This window comes from Otolemur garnettii, unplaced genomic scaffold (genome assembly GCF_000181295.1).
Source record: "Otolemur garnettii isolate 467f Iridium unplaced genomic scaffold, OtoGar3 scaffold00074, whole genome shotgun sequence".
NCBI lineage: Eukaryota > Metazoa > Chordata > Mammalia > Primates > Galagidae > Otolemur > Otolemur garnettii.
The window spans coordinates 2055927-2080071 of record NW_003852469.1 but is presented as its reverse complement, the minus strand read 5'-3'; the positions used below and the strand labels follow the sequence as shown (position 1 = coordinate 2080071).

The window sequence follows — 24145 nt, the reverse complement described above, 5'->3', positions numbered from 1 at the left end:
CCACCTCCCAAGTAGCTGGGACCACAGGCGCCCGCCACAACGCCCGGCTATTTTTTGGTTGCAGCCGTCATTGTTGTTTGGCGGGTCCGGGCTGGGGATTTGAACCCGCCACCTTAGGTGTACATGGCTAGCACCTTAGCCGGTTGAGCTATAGGCGCCGAGCCAGTATTTTCTAAAATTTGGTGGAGCCTAAGTTTTACTTAAATATCTTTTGTTTTGGTTGACAGTTCTATAATCCAATAAGAAGACATTGAGATAGGCTTTTCTTATTATTTAAGTTTTTCATGAAGTCCCTTCCTCCATTGATTCCGTGATACAGTAAAAAGTTTCTGAAATGGGGGGGGCGCCTGTGGCTTAAGGGAGTAGGGCGCTGGCCCCATATGCAGGAGGTGGTGGGCTCAAACCCAGCCCCAGCCAAAAACTCCACACACAAAAACAGTTTCTGAAATAGGCTCAGAAGATATGAACGGTAGCCTGAGTTTCCATTAAGTAGGCATGCCCTTTGGGAGGCTTAGTTTCTTTCTCTCTTTTTATTTTTTTTTGTAGTTTTTGGCCAGGGCCGGATTTGAACCTGCCACCTGTGGTATATGGGGCTAGCGCTCTACTCCTTTTGAGCCACAGGTGCCGCCCCTAGTTTCTCTTTTTTTTCCTTTCTTAAACAGTTTATTTGCTAATAGATATTCTCAATAGCCTTTAGAATGCCAGCTTCATGAAGCCAGGAATTTTTGCCTGATTTGGTTCTTGTTCTGTCCTCTATGCCTCAGCAGCGTGTGTCATATAGTAGGCATTTAATAAACATTAACCAAATTGATTTTGTATAGTCTTCAATTCTCTGATCCCACTCCTGATTTCTATCTCCCTCTATAAACCCATGTTTTTACTTAGATTTTGTTGCATGTGATGAAAATAAAGAGATGATCAAACTGTTAATTTCATGAATTACAGGCTTTATTCCTGTACAAAAAGAATTTTTTTTTTTTTTTTGAGAAAGATACTCAAGCTGTCACCCTGGATAGAGTGCCGTAGCATCACAGCTCACAGCAACCTCAAACTCCTAGGTTTTGCTTCAGCCTCTCAAGTACCTGTGACTATAGGGGCCCACCACAACGGCCAACTATTTTTGTTGTTGTTGTTACTGTTGTCATTGCTGTTTTAGCTGGCCCAGGCCGGGCTCAAACTGCCAGCCACGCTGTATGTGGCCGGCATCCTATTCACTGAGCTATGGGCACTGCCACAAAAAGAATTTATTTGGGGGTTTGCTATAATTAAAGGGGGGAAGGATAACATGGACAAACTTTACAGGGAGTACACTTGATAGATGAGGTACATTAACCACATAATGAGTATATTCCAAAATTACTGACATCTAGTTGCTTGATGATGGAAGGAAGCCTCTGTGGAAAATAAAGGCCAATTAAAGATTGAAGTATACCCTTATATAAGCAGTTCTAGGGAGAAGCTATCTAGAGGGTGGTACCAGTGCTTGCCTGCCAAGCTTCAAAGCTGCGAGTCCTGTTGTCGCCTGAGCTGTCTTCGGAGAAGCGGCAGACAGAATAGTTCTGCCACAGCCTACGTTCCCAAAGCGTCTGCCCAACTCTTGAGTTTATGTGTATTTTGAAGTCTAATAGTTGGAGTTATTGTGAGATAAAACCTCACATATAGGGACCAATAAGGTATGAAGTAACATTTTCAAGGGGATAGGAAGCTCAGGGGGCCCCAGGAGAGGTCATTCACTCTTTGATGAATAATATTATGATTGATTCTAGAATGTATTAAATCATCATGCAGTAAATACCACATGTGTAAAACAAAACTAACCTATTTTGCCTAGTCATCCTAGATGAAAAGATTTTTGAAAAGCAGAATAGAGCTGAAGATAAAGCTTTGTTATTCAGTAAAATCTTACTAAAATACTATTGATGCTTTGCAAGTAAAGTAGGAATGGCTTTTGCCCACATAAATTCTAGATTAATAATTTGTGAGTGCTTTAACCTTCTTTGCTTTATATGTTTGGTGGACTTTAGTTTATGAAAGTATATTTTGGGCCATGTGCTTATCCAAGAAGGGTGTGGGTACATACTCAAGTAAAGATAAAATTTACTGTGAAATGTGTTGTTATTACAGCGTCATGGTATGGTCTTTTCTTAGAACATCGTTTTATGAACTGAGCCATAATTTCTGAATTTAATTCTTCTTCTTTTATGCCTTAAACATTGTCTGTGTTACTGAAGTGTTGAAATTCTTCTCACATCATTTTCAATTATTGTTGGCCTGAGTCTGCATTCAGATTAGTAATTTAAAGTGAAAGATGTTCCTTATCCTGTGAACAATCCTTGTGCATAAGAAAATTAATTCAATTCTTACAGGTTATCTTTTCCTGTTGTAAAAGAATTGCTGGTATCATGGACTGAGATGACCTTTGTAGGTCATTTACTGCCATAATTTCAAGATTATGTGCTTAAACTAGGTAAATTATGAGAAATAAAATTTGGAAATGCCAGAATGTATGCTTTTGTTTATGTTAACACACATTGGTACATTACTCTCAATATCCAAGAAAGCTTCTAATTTCAGCATTTTCTAAGTAAAATATCGAATCTTCAGTGTCACATGCATGATTTGATACTGCTTGCTATGACCTTATCATTCTGCTCTATTTTAATCATGCATCCTATTCTAGTAATTGTGGATTTTTTTTTTTTTTTTTTGCTTGAGGTTATGTCTTTGCAGGTGGGGCCTCTTCAGGTTCAGGGCATAGACGTCTGATTTGAACAGGGTGAAACATAAAGGGAAGTGTATTCTCTCGTATAACAAAACAGCAGAGAGAGCAGGGATGCACCGGAGGCTCAGGAGTAAGCGTTGCAGAGCTTTCTTCATTGCCCTACTCTGCATTTCTTGGTGTGTCCACTTGATTTGCTAGACTAGCTGCTTCCCTGTGGTGAGGAATTAATCAGACTAACATCTTCCTCCGACTGAGAACAGTTATAGTGACTATTCATCTCCCCTCTAGTCTAACGAGAAAATTTTGAGGAAAACAAGGCTTGCCTTCTTTGTGTGGCCACCTCATTTGCCAGAAGGTGGATTATTCTGAGTGGCCCCAGGATATGTGCTTGGAAGCAATGAAACGTTCTAAGCAGACAAAATGATAGGTGCCTGTTGTTTCTGTTTTTATGATTTTTAAAATAAAAGTGGTTTCCAATAGTCTGTGAATCTGAAATGACATGAAATAATAGATTATTTCGGTATTTTTATTTTCATTTTTTGAGACAGAGTCTCATGTTGCCCCAGTTATCTTGTTTAGCAGACCTAGGCTGGGTTCCAACCCTCCTGCCTTGGTGTATGTGGCCAGTGCCGTAGCTGCTGAGCTATAGGTACTGCCCTGACAGACAGTTCTAATGCAAATGTTAGTGGGGATACTTTTCAATAATAGGTGACATTCATATCATTTTCTTTTGTTTTATGCTAATATACAGGGAGAAGTTTGAAGAATTATATACAGTTAACTACCTCCTCTGACATGACTGGGATGGGAAATATCATGATTTTTTTTTTGCCCATATAATAAATAATACTTAGGCTCGGCACCCATAGCTCAGTGGTTACAGTGCCGGCCACACACGCTGGGGCAGGTGGGTTCAAACTCAGCCTAGGCCTGCTAAACAACAATGACAACAAAAACAATAACCAAACAATAGCCATACATTGGGGTAGGCACCTGTAATCCCAGCTACTTGGGAGGCTGAGGCAAGAGAATCGCTTAAGCATGTGAGTTTGAGGCTGCTGTAAGCTGTGACGCCTTGGCAGTCTATCCAGGGCGACATAGTGAGACTCTGTCTCTTAAAAAAAAAAACAATTAAAGTCACATCTAAAGAAAGATAGGTTTATATTAAAATATTTTGATAGCATGAAAACTGAAAATGGTATTGGGCAGGCCTACTTCATTTTAAGGTAAAAGAATAAAGTATAGAAACCTGACTTTTCCAAGCCAGTAAATTAAGTGGTAAAGGAGATGAGTCAGTTTGGTTAAAAGTTTTCTTTCTAGGCTGGGTGCAGTGGCTCACACCTATAATTCTAGCACTTTGGGAGGCTGAGGCAGGTGGATTGCTTGAACTCAGGAGTTTGAGACAACCTGAGCAAGAGCAAGACTCCATCTCTAGTAAAAATAGAAAAACTAGCTGGGCATTGTGGCTGGCACCGTAATTCCAGGTACTCAGAAGGCTGAGGCAGAAGGATCTCTTGAGCCCAAAGATTTGAGGTTGCTGTGAGCTAAGGTGATGCCATGGCACTCTATCCAGGGTGACAGAGTGAGACTCTGTCTCAAAAAATGAAGATAAAATAAAGATTTTCTTTCTCACCCAGGTGATGATATATCATAAGGAAGAAGCTAACAAGAAAATTAGAGGACAGTTACGAAGTTCTGATAAGAGAACTTTTGTGTGTGTGTGTGAAAGAAGAGTCTGCCTCTGTCTTCCTGGGTAGAATGCTGTGGCATCATCACACCTCACAGCAACCTCAAACTCTTGGGCTCAAGGGACTCTCCTGCCTCAGCCTCCTAAGTAGCTAGTTTTTTTCTATTGTTGGTAGAGATAGAGTCTCATTCTTGCTCAGGCTGGTCTCATACTCCTGAGCTCAAGCTATCCACCCACGTCCACCTCTCAGATTCCTAGGATTACCCGTGTGAGCCAGTGCACCCAGCCTCAACCAAAGATGTAGAATACCTCATAGGTAATGATTAGAAGCAGCCCAAGTGTCCATAGGTGAAATAGATAAAGGGACCTGTCTAGTCCTGCAATGATTTCCTACTCAGCAATGAATAGGACACACTGCCGATAGACACAACACTGTAGATGATTCTCAAAAACTTTATGTTCAGTGAAAGAAATTTTACACAAATCAGTAAATAGAGAGAACATATGACGTTCTGGAAAGGACAAAAACTAATCTGTGGTGGGGGAAAAACTCTGAGCAGTGGCTCCCTCTCGGGAAGAAGATAGGAATTGACTGGGAAGATGCCTGAGGGAACTGGGGTAATGGTAATAACTCTATATTTTTATACAGATTTGAGTTTCATGGATCTCTGTATTTTTTAAAACTCATAGAATGGTATACGTAAGATTTGTATGTGTTCTTTCATGTAAATGTTATAGTGTAAAAAAATTATCTGAACAAATGCTGAGCTCTAGTTAATTTATGGAGAAGTGTATAAGTATCTGTTACTGATTTTGAGATCCATCAAAAAATGGATGGATAAAAGGGATAAGTTGGATGCGAGGTCAGACAATTAAGTTCATAAACTCATAGTAGAAAAAGTGTTACATGCTTCATTGCTGATAGCACTGTGGTCCCCTTGGAAGTTCTCCCGTTGGGAAGCTATGCATTGACACCAGCACCTAGTCCACTCTTCAAGGCGCTTTTTCTAAGAAGAGTTTATGAACTTAATTGTCAGACCTCGTACAATGACAGCTCTGATAGCCATTCCAGAAAAAGAGTTCCAGAATTGCTTTAAAGAGTGGGTTAGGGGCTGGTGTTAGTGCATAGCTTCCTAAGGGGAGTACCTTGAAGGTGAGTATGGTGACACTCAGCAATGAAGTAGGTATGCTGTACTTTTTCTAGGATGAGTTTGAGAACTTAATTGTAATGTAACATTTATAAATGCAAATATCAATACTAGAATCTGGATTTTTAATGTAAATTTATTGGAACTTTTATGTATGCTTAAAATTTTTCATTTAAATTTCATAAAATATTATGGAGGGAACTTAGGAAATCAATAAAAAATATAATCATGTAAACAGGTCTTTCTTTTATGATAGATAGCTTGTCATAAATGAGTACTGGAAGAAAGCATGCCATAATTAATGTATAGGTGTAGGGCAGATATTGTGGCCTATAGGTACAAGTATGGGCTCATAGAATATATGTGTTTGTTTTTATTTTTAATAAGCCTGTTTTAAAAACTAAGGATATTTCACTCAAAAATTCTATATTTCTGCCAGTTTTTTGGTTTGTTTTTGGCCAGGGCCAGGTTTGAACCCACCACCTCCTGTATATGGGGCTGGCTCCCTACTCCTTTGAGCCACAGGCACCACTTCTGCCAGTTTTTTTTTTTTTTTTTTTTTTGAGACAGAGTCTCACTTTGTTACCCTTGCTGAGTGCTGTGGTGTCATAGCTCATGGCAACGTCAAACTCCTGGGCTTCAGTGATTCTTTTGCCTCAGCCTCCCAAGTAGCTGGGACCACAAGTGCTTGCCACAACTCCTGGCTATTTTTAAAGATGAGCTCTCACTCTGGCTCAGGCTTATCTCAAACCTAGGAGCTCAGGCAATCCACCTGCCCTCGGCCTCCCAAGTGCTGCTGGGATTACAATTATGAGCCACTGTGCCTTGCCCCAGCCTTCTTTTTTTTTTTTTTTAAGAAACAAAATCTCACTCCATTGCCCAGGCTAGAGTGCGGTAGCATGATCATAGCTCACTGCAGCCTCAAACTTCGAGGCTCAAGTGATCTTCTGCTGCAGCTTCCTAAGTAGCTAGGACTACAGGTACCCACCATACCCAGCTAAGTTTTAATTTTTTTTCTTTCTTATTTTATTTATTTGTTTATTTGTGAGACAGAGTCTCACTATATTGCCCTGGGTAAAGTGCTGTGGCGTCACAGCAACCTCCAACTCTTGGGCTTAAGCGATTCTTTTGCCTCAGCCTCCCAAGTAGCTAGGACTACAGGTGCCTGCCACAATGCCTGGCTATGTTTTTGTTGCAGTTGTTTAGTGCGCCTGGGTCGGGTTCGAGCCCACCACCCTTGTTGTATGTGGCTGGCGCTGTAACCAAAATTGTTTTTAGGAAAATTAGATCTTTAATTTCTGGACACCAAACTCCCAAGGTGCTAGGATTACAGGCATGAGCCATGAGGCCTGGCCAAACTACCTTATTTTTAAAAGGATTTGAAAGACTTAACAGTGGAATAGAATAGAGACTCCAAAGGTAGATTCATATGGGAATTTTGTGTATTATATAGGCAGCATTTCAGATCAGAGGAGAAAGAGATATATTATTTAATAAAACATTGAATGGAAAGCTATCCATTCAGGATAAAATAAAGCTGTAATCCTTTCACACTTAAGTAAATATAAATTCTAGATGGGGCAAGGATTTTAAATGTAAAAAGCTATTACTAGGACCCCTAATCTGTCAGTAATTAGAATGGTTTTATCTAAATGGTTTTAACTGGAAACTTAAAGGAACACAACAGCCTATGTCCCAAATCCTATGATTCCAGTAAATCCTGCAAAATATCAGAAAGGAGAATGATGTATGCTTTTGGACTCAGTAAGGTCTAGGCTTGAATGTTTTTTCTACTTCTTACTTAGACTTTTTGCAAGGTACAAAACTATCCTATCCTGAGCCTTAGTTTCCTCAACAATGTACCAATATAAAATGAAATAGAATAAATTAAATAATATTGTACAGACTACAGAGGGCTACTGTGAGGATTAGGTGAGATTACATGAATCTCTTACCCAATTACTGTCTAGAAGTGACTGTTAACAAATTTTTAGTATAGAGCAGGTGACCTCAAACTATGGCCCGTGGGCCACATGTGGCCCCCCTAGGACATTTATCTGGCCTGCCAGGTGTTTTTGCCACCGCTGCCTGTCCTGCTTAGCAGCTGACTCGTCCCGGGGCCCGCAGTCCAGCCCTCCAGTGGTCTGAGGGACAGTGAACTGGCCCCCAGTTTAAAAAGTTTGAGGACCCCTGGATAGAGAGATGACGAAGCAGTGGGATCTCCAGTAACTTAGAGAGACTGGGCCAGAGTAGACATTTATTTGTAGAGGATGAGAAGATCCTTGGTATCTGTTTCCATCAGTAGACACTTACTGAGACCCTATTGCTTTCCATGCGTCATATATGGCACTAGAACAATAAAAATTAAAAGAAATTCCCACTTTAAAAAATGTTGAAAAGGAAGACAGGTGGTGAGAATTTCTATGGTATTTGACACCTCTCTTAAAGTTAGTATCGTTATTCACTCTAAGACTCCATTTTCTTGTGTGCTATGGTATCTTGTGCTAGTTAAAGAAAACATGTTGTAGAGCAATTTCCTCAGATAAATGAATAACTCAGTTTGGCTGCAACCACGAAAGATCCATTTCTCAGGGTAGCTATTAAATAGAGAGAATGCATTACAAAGATGAAAAACTCATGAAATTGCTAAATAGTGGATGAAATAGTGCTTACTAACTTTTTTTATGTATCTCTCTTGCATTTCCACTTACGTATTTGTGCTGGTTATTAGCATGTCCTTGGGCTTAGCTTAGCAGATCATTTGTTTTCACTAAATGAAGTTACAGAGTTCCAAGGTCAGTGTTGCTGATATTTGGTAAAATAGTATAATATAAACTATTTTTTCAGTCATTTTTTATCAGTATTTTAATATAGAGTATATCAGTATTGAGATAGAAAAGAAAACACAAGTTATCACATAGCCTGAGCTTAATGCACTGTATGTACCTAACCTGTTGTTTTGGTACTGCTGACATAACTAAAGTGTTATTTCTAATATTTACCAAAATTGAGGAAAATGTAAATTATATACCACATGACATTTGGTTTTATGTTGCACCTTTTATCTAACACATATTAAACCTGCTAATAAACTCACGTCTATACCAGTCCATTTGCCTTGGCAGAAACCTTCTGGCATAGGACGTAGCTTTTTATTTGCAGTAAGAAAAGTTGATGTAGAAATATTGCACCTTCTACTGAGCATTCTCTCTACTGTGTTATTTGGTAAACTATCAATAAAGAGACTTCCAATTCTTTTTTCTCTTCTCTTTTTTAGTTTGCTGGAAACCATGTCTCACTATACAGATGAACCCAGATTTACCATAGAGCAGATAGATCTGCTTCAGCGCCTCCGGCGTACTGGAATGACTAAACATGAAATCCTCCATGCCTTGGAAACTTTGGACCGTCTTGATCAAGAGCATAGTGACAAATTTGGAAGAAGGTCCAGCTATGGAGGAAGTTCATATGGGAACAGTACCAACAATGTCCCAGCATCTTCCTCTACAGCTACAGCTTCCACACAGACCCAGCATTCGGGAATGTCCCCATCACCTAGTAACAGTTACGATACCTCGCCACAGCCTTGCACTACCAATCAGAATGGGAGAGAGAATAATGAGAGGTTGTCCACTTCCAATGGAAAGATGTCACCAACCCGCTACCATGCAAACAGCATGGGTCAGAGGTCATACAGTTTTGAAGCCTCAGAAGAGGACCTAGATGTAGATGATAAAGTGGAGGAATTAATGAGGTTAGTTACTTTTCTTATTCAGAGTCCTCAAAAATGTCTGTATTTTTAAATTGTTTTAAACTAAAAGGCTGTATTTCAGCTACTTACCTCTAAGAACTATCCCCTTCCCTCCTTTAGAAATGAAAAAAAATTTCACATTTTATGTTTTTAATTTAAATTTTTTCTTCTCTACTTCAACCCTTTCTCTTTGCTTCTTGATAAGCCTTTTCCATTCTGTTTATCAAAAATTAGCCTTCACTTTATGTCTCTTATAGCTAATTTATGACTAACAGACACATTTTAATCCTTAAATAGATTGTAAGTACTTTTTCCAAGGGATGAGAACATTTTTATCTTGATACAGAATATGTGTACACTCTTAACTTTTCCCACCAACATTCCAATTAAGAAAATAATTTTGTATATAAAAAGTTTTTAAGAAGAAAAATAAACATGGCTTCTACCTTTGAGAAACCAAAGTTCTAATTTTAAGGATACATGCTGCACACACACATAACTATCTATTATGAGATAATATAACCACTTAAGAGTTTTAAACACAGCTTGGCGCCTGTGGCTCAAGTGGCTAAGGTGCCAGCCATGTACACCTAAGGTGGCGTTTTGAATCCAGCCTGGGCCCGCCAAACAATAATGACGGCTGCAACCAAAAAATAGCCGGGCTTTGTGGCAGGTGCCTGTGGTCCCAGCTACTTGGGAGGCTGAGGCAGGAGACTCGCTTGAGCCCAGGAGTTGGAGGTTGCTATGAGCTGTGATGCCACAGCACTCTACCCAGGGGGACAGCTGGAGGTTCCTCTTAAAAAAAAAAAAAAGTTTTAAACACTGAGAAAGGAAGTGCATTTTCAATGGAAATAATTAGGGAAGTCTTCACCCCCTGCCTGGGACACTTTGAGGGCAACAACCATGTGTTTGCCATTGTGCCTCCAAGATCTAGAACTTTCCTTGGTATGTAGTAATGGCTTAACATGTTAAATGGATGGATGAATTTGACCTAAATCTTGAAGAATATTCCTTGTTTTGAAATGGGAATTCTATTTAAAGTTAAGGGAATAGTAAAGGTAAAAGGGGGAAGGCTTGTGTTTAGTCTATAAAGATTGCAGATGGGTTACTATAGAAATAAGAATAATATATTAGGAGATAATACTTGAGTATCATACTAAATAGTTTATATTTACTTTGGTTGGAGTTTTTATAAGCCTTCAGGAATAGCAATGATAAAAGCATTGTTTTCAGTAAATTTATTACTGTAGAAGGGTAAGAACTGGTAGATAAATTTAGTTATAGTAGATATTATAAAATCTATAGTATAGAAAGTTTCTAAAGTATAAGAAACTTTATTCTGTAAGAAACTTTAGCACAGATTTCTCAGAAATAAAAATAAGACCTACAGTTGTGAGTTACAATTCTTCCTAAAGAGTTTTTAAAACGTCAAGATAGAGTCATGACTTAATATAGCCACATGGAAGATTCATCCTGTAGTACCACAATGGTGAGATTTCCTTTGGGCAAATAAATTGTCCTGAATTTATTTTTAGGAAGGAACTGCATGATCTGGATTCTGGGCTAAATGGACTATTGTATCTCGATTCCAGTGTATATCTGTGTAGTTTCCTACAGGAATCACAATCACTGTTAATAAGCTTTAAACTTTAAGTTTTAAAATATAAGAGATGAAGTTGGCTTTGAATTCATTTTCACTCGTTAAAGGAGAAGGCAAAAGTTCAGATGTTGCTTTTGTTTTTAAAATACATGTTATGGTTAAGGTTAAGACGGAGAACCGTTGGGCAAATAAAAGTTAAATTTAATGAGATTAACTTTTAATTATCCTGAGTATGGTAGAGAGGATAGCAACAATAAAACTCATTTGTTAGCATGCTAGCCTGTTTTGTTACTGATATTGCTGTTAATAAATTTTATTAAATGTTTAACGTAACAGTTGATTTTCAAATGTGCATAAGGCTAGTAAGCAATATGTGAAAACTTTCTTTTTAATGTAAAAGTCTCTATAAGATTAACCAGACTAACAAAGACCCAAAAACTTGGCTTTTAACTCAAAGGTTGGCATAATGTTTTCATTAAACTATATCCTCATAATAAAAAGAAAACCTATTTGGCAGTGGGCAGGATTTGTAGGTAAATCCCATAATTACATACATTGGCATTTTACCATGAAATATGTGCAGGCTTACATGTTATCAGTATTTAATTTATGTACTGCCACTTGTCACATAATTAGAACACTTTCATCGTCTTCCCTTCCTCTGCTTCTTCCTTAAACTGCTCCTTGTGTGTCTTCTGATAATCTCAGGATCTCAGGGGTTTTTCTGGCTCTCCCTGGTCCTCTGCCATCGCACCTTCTCCCCTTTCTCCTTCTACTCAGTGTGCCTCACTCTCTCTCAAGTTTGCAGAGGACAACTGTCCTTCTTAGGCCAGAGGCAAGAGTTTATTGAATGACTTTCTCACTTGTAATTGTTATACCCATGCTGTGAGATTGATCAGAGATCACAAAATTAAATAATTTGCCCAAGAAAATGTATATTAGGTGCCAGAGACTATATTGGAACCCATATCTCTATTATCAATATGTTGCTGGTAGGTGTTGCCTTTATTAAGTGACTTTTTCCTATCTGTAGACTTTAATAAGACTCTAGGAAAGGTGGTTAGTATAACTCAAGACAAAGTCTGAATGGCATTAACGGGCTTGCCACGCCCCTTCTCCCAAGATATTTGCTGCTTCAACTAGATCGCTTACTAACCTAATGAATTTTTATGTGGAGGAATGTTAGAGAAATTTTTTGTGCAGTGGTTCTTTCTGAGTATGCTGTGCCCACTGGGGGACATACTCCCCTTGCTGATCACTCAGCTCTATGGTAATGTAGTGGATTGAAACTGGTGGTCTCTGGGGGAGAACATGGGTGCCCCAGTGCCTTTCTGCCTCCATTTATACATATCTGATTCCCTCTTGTTTGCTCACATTCCCCAACGTCCAGGGCACTCAACCATATGACACATTTTTTAAATTTTATAATTCATTGAGTGTACAAGCTTCTAATAATTTCAGGGCACATATGGAAGATTTTTCTATAGTCCTTGATCAAGTTATAACAGTATACCTGATAACTTACTAAGAAAGAGTGAGAAAAAACCTGCTACTTTTCCATTTTGGGGCTAGAATAGAAAAAACTGAAAAGCAAACTGATAATGTGAATTCTCAACAAAAATGGTTGAGTATAACATTTTAAGAAGGACTTTGAAGTCAAGAATGAATACCATTTAACATTTTAATATCTTTTAGAAATGTATCAATATATAATGTATTGCTATGATAACAATTTTATATATATATGGGGTGTCCATAAAATTCATGTGCAACTTAAAATATTTGTCTATATGAATATGTCGGTATTTGTACAAAATTCTGAGATGTCCTTCCAAGTTGGTTATCGATAGACCTAACAGTATTTACTTCGTTGATAAGTTATTTATGTTTTATAGGTAATAAGAGGAAATGGTCCTGATAACCAGTTACCATGTCATTGATACATATAGAGTAGTTTTTTTAGGATATCCTTTTAAAATGTAAGGTTATGCTTTGTTTATCTCCAGGGGTGGAAATTTATCATGGTAGGTTTTTATTCAGAAGTAAAGGAAATTTATGTGTGATTCTGTTTTTTCAAGTGTGAAATAGTCTGTCATGGTAAGTATTTTTTCGTCTCTGGAAGTCTTTTGAGATAGATGACTATCTTTAAGAGATCCTAAAGAATGTGCAGTATACGTTTAACTGAGAAAGTATGGAAGGTCTTAAAGCATTATCATTTTTAAACATGCTATCTTTAATATTTTTTGTTCCCAAAAAGGTAGTAACATCCTTTTGAACTACCATAAATAGTTCTTTTCTATTCTGACTTGGGAAGCCTAAACATATTTGAGGATAAGAATTTAAAGCTGGCGCCGGCCACATACACCGGGGCTGGCGGGTTCGAACCCTGCCTGGGCCTGCCAAACAACAATGACAACTACAACAACAACAACAAAAAATAGTGGGGTGTTATGGTGTGCCTGTAGTTTCAGCTACTTGGGAGGCTGAGGCAAGAGAATTGCTTGAGCCCAAGAGTTTGAGGTTGCTGTGAGCTGTGACACTATGGCACTCTACTGAAGGTGACATAGTGAGACTCTGTCTCAAAAAAAAAAAAAAAATTAACTGTTTTATAAAGTATCTAGATCAGGTTTTCCATTTTATCTCCAACTATAGATTTGTTTTTTCTTTGGACAAATTGAGCTCTATTACTTACAAACCCCATAATGAATAAAGCACAATCTTTCTGCTAAAGGACTTTGCAGGGTAGTGGGAGAAATAAGATTAGGAACAACTGTAATACAGAATAGCATGCAATATATTAGATTGTGAGTAATATTATTGAAATGTTAAAGTTAGTCATTGGAAGAAGAGATCTTTTTTAGCTGCAAAGATAAGGGGGAAACTTCTCTGAATAGATGACAGTTAAATTGTGTCTTAATAAAAGGTGATTCTACAAAGAGGCATTACTGATTAATTCATTCAGGTAGCAAGAAAGTCTATAGGTAACAGTGGAAAGTTTAGCAAGTTATAAAAATAATGGCACTGGAGGGTAGAAAGGAAGAAATGACCCAGATGAATCTAGCATGACCACAATTTGAAAAAGGTAAGAGATGAAATGGACTTCAGTTATTAGATGCAAATGAAGTCAGTAGCTTATTGGAAGCTGTAGAATCAAAGAAAAGACCAGCCTCCTGGCTCAGCACCCATAGCACAGTGATTATGGCGCCAGCCACATACACCTAAGTTGGTTCTAACCTGGCTGGGGCCAGCTAAGCAACAATGACAACTGCAACAAAAAATAGCTGGGTGTTGTGGCGAGTACCTGTAGTCCCAGCTACTTGGGAGGCTGAGGCAAGAGAATCGCTTGAGCCCAAGAGTTTGAGATTGCTATGAGCTGTGATGTCATGGCATTCTAACGACGGTGACATAGTAAGACTCTGTCTCAAAAAAAAAAAAAAAAAAGAAGACCGGTCTCCTTTTTACTTTAATTCCGTAAGGCTTGAGAAAGTTCAAAGAGTATGAGATGTTAGAAGGGAGAGAGAAGGGATGTGTTATTTTAAGAGGGATGTGAGATTGCAGAAGAAAATAGGAAATAAGGAGTAGGAGAAGATGAAATGGTTAGATTTAGAGTAAATGAACTTTCCACACTAACAGACTGGTGATTTCACAGGGTACAATAAAAGCAATAGGAGAGGCAGGTCATTAAAGAAGGCTGAATGAGGAGAGAATGAGGGGGACATGGGAAAGCTTAATTAACAGCAAAGCTAACCTGGTAGAATGGAGCTTGTTGAAATATGTAAGAGAACTGGACACAGTGAAAGTTGAATGCTATTCCTATTTTGAAAATACTTAGTAAAACAAACCAAATGACATGTCACTGCTCATGTCTAAATTGACTTTCTAGAGCTCTTTCATGGTATTTTAAAGTAGCTGGTACAAACAGGTGTTTACTTCAGTCTTATTTGGTTAAAGCAAATCATTTGCTTCATCTTTTCTAGGGATCATTTCTAGGAGTTTATAAAATAATACTCAGTGTTTATGTAGTACTTTTATAATTCCAGAAAACTTTTGCATTTAATCATTTTTGATTTTTACATATAACACACACATGTGTGTGTGTAAATCTATGTATATATTTAACAGTGAATTTCATTGTAGAAAAATTTCAAAAGCCATGTGAAGGGCTTATTAATGTTCTTATTTTACCAGATGATAAAAACCAGGATCCAGCTTTATTAAATGATGCTCCCATAGACACCTTTATCTTTTAAGTTGTACGTTTTGATTTTGCAAAAATATTTCTCATAAAGCAGTTAAGAGTTTTTGATGTTTGGGGTTTTTAAATTTACAGGTTTTTTTTTTTGGCTGGGGCTAGGTTTGAACCTGCCACCTCCAGTATATAGGGTGGGCAACGGACTCCTTTGAGCCACAGGTGTCACCCTAAGTTTTTAAATTTAAATTTGTTATGGGTACTTAGAAACTTGCCAGATATCTAAAAATTTAGTCTGTGAGAGGGTGAGTGAATTGCTGTGGTTTTGCAGACTTTTGGGGTTCCTTCTGTTTGGTGTAGTACTTGATGATATCAGGCTGTGAATAATTTACAAACCGGATATAGGAATAATTGAGTTTTACCTCCTCTATATGATTTAGTGTCTACTCTAGATGAAATTGATTTAAACTTCAATAAGTAGTTAAGAAAATATCGTTTAATCATTTTTCCTCACAAAAGCTCATTTTTTAAATTAACTTGAATAAATATTCTCTTAAATTCAGTTTCATTTTCCTGAAATGAAGATCATTCTATACATTGAAATGTAATCCTTTAAAAAATTTTAGATTAATTTTATAGTATGTGAGAAACCACATAATCTGGTTGTTTTGTTTATATAAGTCAATTGAAATAGATACTGCTGGCTGGGCACAGTGGCTCATGCCTATAAACCTAGCACTTTGGGAGGCTGAGGTAGGAGGATTGCTTTAGATTAGGAGTTCTGAAACTAAGCTGAGCAACACAGACCCCTGTCTCTACAAAAAAAAAAGTAAAAATTAGCCAGGCACAGTGGTACACACCTATAGTCCCATCTACTTAGGGGGAGTCTAGGCAACAGGATCACTTGAGGCCAGGAGTTTGAAGTTGCAGGGAGATAGGATGACACCACTGGATGCTAACTCAGGCTAACGGTGAGACTCTGTCTGAAAAGAAAAAAAAAAGAAAGAGATCCTGAATTTATCTCTTCCTCACCAGTTATGAAAGTTATTAATCCATGTTTGAGAGCTGTTCTATGTGACCCATATTTTATCAGCAATTATTTTGCTTGATTTCAAAATATATTTAGTATGCTTTTTTTTATATACACAATTTTAAAATAAAATGAGAATGCATATTTTTCAAAGAAATATTTTAAATATAGATAAGCATTTCAGGAGGAATCTAGCCAGTAGCTACATCAAAATCCAGATCAGTTCCAGAGCAATTTTGAATATTACAATAGGCAGCTGATTTTTATTTTATTTCTTTAGGAATCTTTTTTAGTGAGGATTTCCAACAGATAGATTTAAGAATATACTTTTAGAGTTGCAAATCGGAAGCAATCACTACTGTCACTTCTCTGTTCTTTTCCAGAATTCCCCAGAGAGAGCATGAAATCCACCAACAGAGTTATCCCCTCATTACGGGGCTAAAATACCTGTTCTAATTTAAAACACAACTGATTCTTTTTGAATAGGATACCTTAGTTTCTCCAAATAATGTACAGAGAGATGTGAGCCCCCATGAAGAGTATGTGGTTCTTTCACAAACCTATTTGTACAGATTTTGTGATCCCTTTGTCTCAGATCAGGGGTCAGCAAACTTTTTGCAAAGGGCTGGATAGTAAAGATTTTAGACTTTGTGCCCAAGAGGCAAAATGAGGATATAATGTAGATACTTGACAAATAAGGGAGAAAATAGTCACAAATTTTTATTTATAAAATTGAATATAGAAAAATAATATGGTATGGTATTTTAAATGTAGGCCTACTAATGAATGAAATTTGGTGGGGATGGGGAAGGGAGAGTATTTTGCTTTAATTCACGTTCGATATTAGGCTTCCCTCTTATCAAATTTATTGCACATGCCCACCTGTGAAAACAATTCTTAGCTCATAGGTTGTATAAAATCAAGTGGCAGTCTGGAGTTAGCCCATCAGCCATAGTTTGCCGACCCCTGTGTTAGATAACAAGTTAATTTAACCACTATTGTGTATTACTTTTGAGCTTAAACAAAAATCAGTGCTTTATTTGTATAATCCATTTGAAGATAAAGCATTCAAAGAGAAATCAGTCAGTTTTAAGGGTTTAAGTATAATATTTGTTTAAATAGTCTTGTTCTTGTGAAAAAACCAAAGTCTCGGCACTCATTGTCATTCTCCTGAATGTCTGGTCTTTTGAGAATTTGTTGAGCTTTTAAGTAAGTAAAAATTTATAATAGGTGTTTTAGTGGAAGAAAGATGAAGACTATAATATAATTCCAAAGAGACAGAATATAGTGTAGTACTTAGTATTAAATATTCTTATATGTAATAGGAAAACAATAAATGCTTTTGGGGGGGGGGACAGAGTCTCACTTTGTCACATTTGTTAGATTGCCATGGTGTCTTAGTTCACAGCAACCTCAGACTCTTGAGCTCAAATGATCCTCTTGCCCCAGCCTCTCGAGTAGCTGGGACTGTAGGCATCTGCCATAACTCCAGGCTAGTTTTTCTACTTCTATTAGAGATAAAGCCTTGCTCTTGCTGAGGCTGATCTTAGACTCCTGAGCTCAGGCAGTCCACCTGCCCTGCCCTTCCAGAGTGCTAGGATTACAGGTGTGTGCTGCTGTGCCTGGCCCAATAAATCCTTTTTTTAATATTAAGATTTTACATTCGACACATCTGATCTTAATTTATTGTTTATACTGGAAAAATAAGGCAAGTTAAAGGGCAAAGTCTGTCTTAAAATGGCTAATATTTTACAGTTGCGAAAGTGGCAATTTTATTCCCTTAACTATTTTCAAGGTTTTTTAAATGAACACTAGTTATGCAGTTGCCTAGTTAATATGCAAACCCACAGCTCACAACTGATTTTTGTTGTTGCTTTTTATTTTTCTAGGATTTCTGTCTGTGTAAGATATATTCATTCCTCAGTAATGAAACTTTGTATATACCATATGACAGCCTTGTTCCTAATGTGAATTATACAGAGCATGCGATTAATCATCCTCTGGTATGAGACTCATAACTGCTGTGGTCGTCACTGATGCGTTTGTCTGATGGTGTGATGTTTAGGACCTGAATATTTGGTGTTTCTTGGCTTGTTGTGGTTTCATATTTTCACACAAGTTTGGTCTGTTTATCTTTTATTTTTGTGTTCGTTCTTTCTGTGTTCTCCTCACCTCTCTGCTTCACCTTTCTTTTAGCAAAGATGAGGATTTCTACCTTCAACATACATTGTTGGTCTTGTCTTCTGTTTTTGTTAGGAGGGACAGCAGTGTGATAAAAGAGGAAATCAAAGCCTTTCTTGCCAATCGGAGGATTTCCCAAGCAGTTGTTGCACAGGTAACAGGTAAGAGCTAAAGAGCCCTTTATTCTGGAATCCTGTCTGATCTCTGCCTCTGGTGCAGATGTTGGGATATTGCTCGCACTTCTGCATTGCGGTGCAGATCTGTCGACTTAGGCATGATAACGTGTGCCTGTGATTTAAAGCCCATTGTCTGCAGTGTCACGGAACTTCTCCAGTGATTTTTTTCTTTTTTACTTGCACTAGTAAATTTTATAGCATTTGTAATAAGCACATAATTCCCTATTTTATGGCTAAAATAGAGTTCCTCTAGTTTTCTTTTAATTGTTAACAGAGCTTCTGACACAGGCACATCCAACAGCTATCTGCATTTCTTATTTTTAAAAGCTTTGCAGTCCTCCAAATATAATCCCCAATTTCACCAGTTAAAAAATGATTCATGAGGGAAAAGAAAGTTTTGTTTTTTAACCATTTTTCTGTATGTAAAAGCTTTCCTTAAAACATTCCTGAGAAGATAAGAGGTACCATTGTCTTCTCTTTGTTCTTTATATACCATCCCATTCTCCACCCACATCCAACCCCTTCCCCAGTATCTGGTGTATATGTGTCATCTCTATTCAGATTGCATTTTTTATGAAGTTCTTAAATTTGGGAGTGGCATGTCTTTTCTTTGTTAGTATGTGGATCTCAATAGTTTATAAGACCCTTGAAAAAATAACTGTGCCTTACTCATTAGAGCAGTATTTTTCAACCTTTTTTTTATCTCATGAAAGGTTAAACTTTTGTGGCACACGTAAATTGTGTTGATCCAAAAGAAATGGAGTAAAAAAAGGAATATACTTACTGTGCTTTGAACTTCTTTCAAAAATAATTTAATGATCTTTAAAAATTTTTGTGGCACACCGAAGATTCTCTTATAGCACCCCAGTATGCTGCTATAGCACACTGGTTGAAATCACTGCATTAGAGGAACCAGAACCTCTTTCACCTACATTTTATAGTTTTACATTTTTATACTTTGTACATTGGTGGACATAAAAATTAATTCACCCCTCCTTTTATTAACATGCTATTTGCAAACTGTATGACTTTGAGCTTTTCAGCCTCTGTGTCTCAATTTCCTTACTTCTACAACGAAGTACTTGGATCTAATCTTCAAGAGTACCTTTCAATTTTAAATTATTTCTGTTGTGTCGACAGAAATACATATTGAAGCTAATTTACCTGAAAGGCTGTTACTTACCATTAATTTGGTTAAAAATGAAACTTCAGATTTTATAAGTCTTAAATTTTATCCCAAATATCTGAGATCAGCCAATCTTGTATAATATATATGAGATATATTACACTAGTAATATATTTTTATAAATGACACTTCTGTTCATGGTAATATACTTAAAGGCATGTCCTTCTGTGTGTAAGTCTTATACTGAAGGATAGTATGTGGATTTAACTGTTGTAGTCTTTAGGTATTTTTCAATAGGATATTTAAAATAAATTATTGTCATCTAGGCATAGTGGCTGACACCTATAATCCTAGCACTCTGGGAAGCTGAGGCAGGTGGATCTGCTGAGCTCAGGAGTTCAAGACCAGCCTAAGCAAGAGCAAGACCCCATCTCTACTAAAAATAGAAAAATTAACTGGGCATTGTGGTAGATGCCTATAGTTCCAGCTACTTGGAAAGCTAAGCAGGAGGATTACTTGAGCCCAGGATTTTGAGGTTGCTGTGAGCTAGGCTGATGCCATGACAGAGTAAGACTCTGTATCAAAAAAAGAAAAAATTGTTGTCCTTTATCTTTGAGGAATAAATGATAGTGCTTCAGGCAGGGTTAAGGGCCAAGTTAAGTGGGTTTTACTGAAGCTCACTGATGCGGACTATGGAAAGATGGAGTGTTGTCTTTTCAGTGCTTATCCTTCAGCTTCTGTGACTAGAAGCAACAGTATCTTCTAGTTTAAATGCCTAAAAAACAAAAAATAAAATTGTAGTGTTAAAGATAAGGTGAACAGATGTCCCACTCTTGGCAGGACAGTCCTGATTTTTAAGTTTGTCCCATGTCCCACAGCATTTTTAAAAAATCCCGATTTTTGGAAAGAATGCATGACAAGCTAGGGAACGGTGGGACAATGGGAAGGGAATATACGGTTTTCAGCTGCTGAAAAGGTTAATGTAACTCCATTTGGGAATGAAGAGGTTAATGCAACTTTATTTGGAAATGAAAAGGCTAATGTAAACTCCCTACTCCCCTCCTGGGCAAGGTCGCCCAAGTGGACCTGAGCCCTGCTCCTTTGAGCCCACAGGCTCTGCCCTATACATAATTTTTTTTAATGCATTATATTTGTAAATTGTACTTATATTGAAATTCAAAAAATATATATTACAGTACTATTTTTGCATTCTATGAAAATTTTTCTTGCTCCATATAGACCAAATTTTTAATTAAGAACCCCCCCCCCACCCCTGTCAATGGTGTCCCACTTTACCAATGTTATAATCTGGTCACCTTAGTTAATGAGTAACAAACATAAAGTTGACTTTTTCAGGTGGAAGTATTACTAAGTATGTTGAGTACCCTGAATGTTGAATCATCTTGGATTTTTAAAATAGTAACTCTGAAACCCATCCAACAATGATGCAAGTTATAAAACCTTTAAAAACCATTTCTTAGGCATAAAAGCATCAGATATACCATGGATTAGACATGATACATCAACTATAGTATTGCCTTTTAGAAAATGGAAACTGAAAGATATGTTTTCACATCTTCTTATTCAAAATACAGTCTGTAGAACAGCAGTATTGGCATCACCCAGGAGCTTGTTAGAATTTTAGAAATACTGAGTACCACCCTAAATCTGCTGAAACAATTTATATTTTAACCAAAAGCCCAGGTGATTTATGTTTGAGAGGTATGATTCTAGGAGATGGATGAACTTTCTTGACATTAACTTCAGTGGATTTGAATTGTGGAACGTTGCCTCACTAATCACGATGCCACATTTTTGGTTTTTGAAAGCAAGAGTTGAAAATGTATTTACACATTTATTATCTGTTGTATCATATGGACCTTCCTTTTCCTGCCATAATTATGGGATTTGATAACGTTAAAAACTTTCTCCATTTCAGTCTTCCCCCCACTTATTCTTTCTCCTTTTCCTTTCCACTCCAAAAGCTTGAGTTTATCTTCCCTTGATCAGAAATCCAATGGTTCACTCTTGTCTAAAAATTTCTCATAATCTATCTCCAGCCTCCTTTTTCATTGCCATCTTCTGTTCAGCATATCCCCAACTGAATACTACTACTGAATAATTATTTATTGGTTTAACTTAAAATTTTCCAGGTTTCTGTTCACTTGGATGTTTCCAAATTGTTGGTTGTGCCTCGGGTGCCTTTTACCTCCTCATCTCAGCCTTAATCAGTTTCTACTTAGCAAGATTATCTTAGTTATTGTCCTCATTCTTTTATAACTTCTTTGACCACTTTAGCTCATTGATACCCCTTTTTTAAAAAAAATTAATTATACTTAGTTCACTGCCTTAAGTTTTAATACTCATATCAGTTATGCATTTTAGAGTAAAGTTCTTTAAAGTCAGTGACCTTGTCTTATATATCCTCAAAGATTCTAGCATTGTACACGTACTCTGAACATTTGTTTACCTACCTGCCTTATAGAGCTGCTATTTTGTGCAAGAGGAGTACTAGTGATGCTAACACAAGCTAGACATGGGAAAGAAAAATTGTCCAATGTCACTTTGTTCAGTGATATGCTCTCTCCAGAAATAATTATCATTTGTTTAACAAATGCTGCATGATTTTTTTGCCCTTAAAAGGAACTTGCATTTTTCTTTTATCTACTTCACTATTTACATAAGGCTGGGGTAATGAGGATGATTGGTAACCAGGTTGGTTCATTGTCCTGTTGGTCAACTTACTAAATTCCTCTGTTTCTCTTGTATTATGAATTGGGTTATATTTTTCACCCAGCATGTCCAGCCATCAAGCTAAACTCAGGGGCAAGGCTTCTCATTGTAAAGAAGAGATTCTACTTAAGAGTAGCAAGTTGGTGAGACCCTAATGAAGTCTGGCCCTCATAATCAGTCCACCTAGGATAGAGTGAGCCTGGGTAAGGAGGCTTTCTGGTCACCCCGATGCACTCCCTCCCTGGAGGACCTGATCAGTATATAGACACATTTTCCTGTCTTTAAACAAGTTAGTCAAATATATCTTAGAAGAATATCTACCTGATGAAATCCACCCCCACATAAAGTACAGGATGTGGTATTCCAGAATCTTACCCTATAACAGATTCTCTTAAAGTCAGTTGTTTAACTCTGATATGTGAAATAAGCCAACTTTGAAATAAAATGAGAGTAAGTGATGCATAACAAAAGAAAGTGCTAAATAAAAAGTGTAATGAGGTGCAAAATTATAACACATGTACTTGTTCCCAAAACAAATACAGAAGTTTCTTTTTATAGAGTCAGAGGATTTCTATAATAAGATAAACAAGAAGTTCATGGGTGGGGTCTGTATAAATAATATCCTACTGATAGGAAAAATGACAGTATAAACAGGATATAATAACAGTGCCTGCTGAGTTCCCAGCATGTTATTTGTAGCTTCTTTCACAGTCCCAGCTGCTCCCACCAAGGCTGGATTTTTACCTCTGGAAGAGGTCAGCCAAGATTCTATTCTCCCTAACAATGGCAGGGTGATGAGCAGAGCCTGTGCTATAGTGACAAACACACATATTCCGTATTAACTTCCGAGGTAAGAAAGCTGTTTAAGAATGCTTAAAACATAATTTTTTAAATCATCTCTGGGAAAAATTCAGGCACACAGAATAAATGAGTAAATGGACAGAGCTTGATGAGTGCTGATCAACCAAAGAAATATACTAATTAGAATTCATGTCCCCTGAAAAAATAAATATATGGATGAAGAAAAACATTTAGTGTCTCTGAATTTTCAGAAAATTATCCAAATTTTGTCTCCTTGAATAGCAGTAGTATAATGAAAAAACAACAGGATACCAAGTTTGTAGTCTTTCTGCCATTAGATAACCTTACAACCCACAGCCTGGTTCTCCTCACTTATAAGACAAAGAAAGGACTTTGACCTCGTAGTATCTTTCTTTTCTCATCTGGCTACTGTAACAAAATACCAGAAACTGGGTAGCCTGTAAACAACTTAAATATATTTCCCAAAGTTCTGAAGGCTGGGAAATTCATGATCAGGGTAGATTTAGTATCTATGTACAGAATAATGTATATTTTTAAGCATATCTAAGTGAAGTTTCTTGAATATGGCTTTATTTGATTATAGCTAACCTAATGTGGCTTTCCAACATGGAAAGGTTCCCCACCCCTGATGTAGAGAAAGTATAGGGTGGTCAAGATCATGACTTTGATAGTGGACTGCCTAGGTTCAAAATCTGATTTCCACCTCTTACCAACTTTGTCCACATTATTAAATAGCTTAAGCCTAAGTTTCCTTTTCTGGAAAATGGTAATAATAATAATACCGTACTAACTAAAAATATTCTTTTTTTTTTGGGAGACAGATTCTCAGTATGTCACCCTCGGTAGAGTGCCATGGCCTCACAGCTCACAGCAACCTCAAACTCTTGGGCTTACGTGATTCTCTGGGAGAATCTTGTATCATCAAGGTTCTTGTGGCTCAGCGCCTGTGGCTCAAGCGGCTAAGGCACCAGCCACATACA

The 24145-nt window shown here is 37.3% G+C and overlaps 1 protein-coding gene across 6 annotated transcripts in view; it reads left to right on the top strand.

Moving 5' to 3' along the window:
• HMBOX1 (homeobox containing 1) overlaps positions 1–24145 on the top strand; it is a 152627-nt gene that overhangs the window by 60032 nt on the left and 68450 nt on the right. For all 6 annotated transcript variants that reach the window (XM_023515583.1, XM_023515586.1, XM_023515582.1 and 3 more), the window contains exons 3-4: positions 8835–9311; positions 18384–18469. In XM_023515583.1, coding sequence (XP_023371351.1) covers positions 8835–9311; positions 18384–18469 — 563 coding nt within the window. The remainder of the gene's footprint in view (positions 1–8834; positions 9312–18383; positions 18470–24145) is intronic.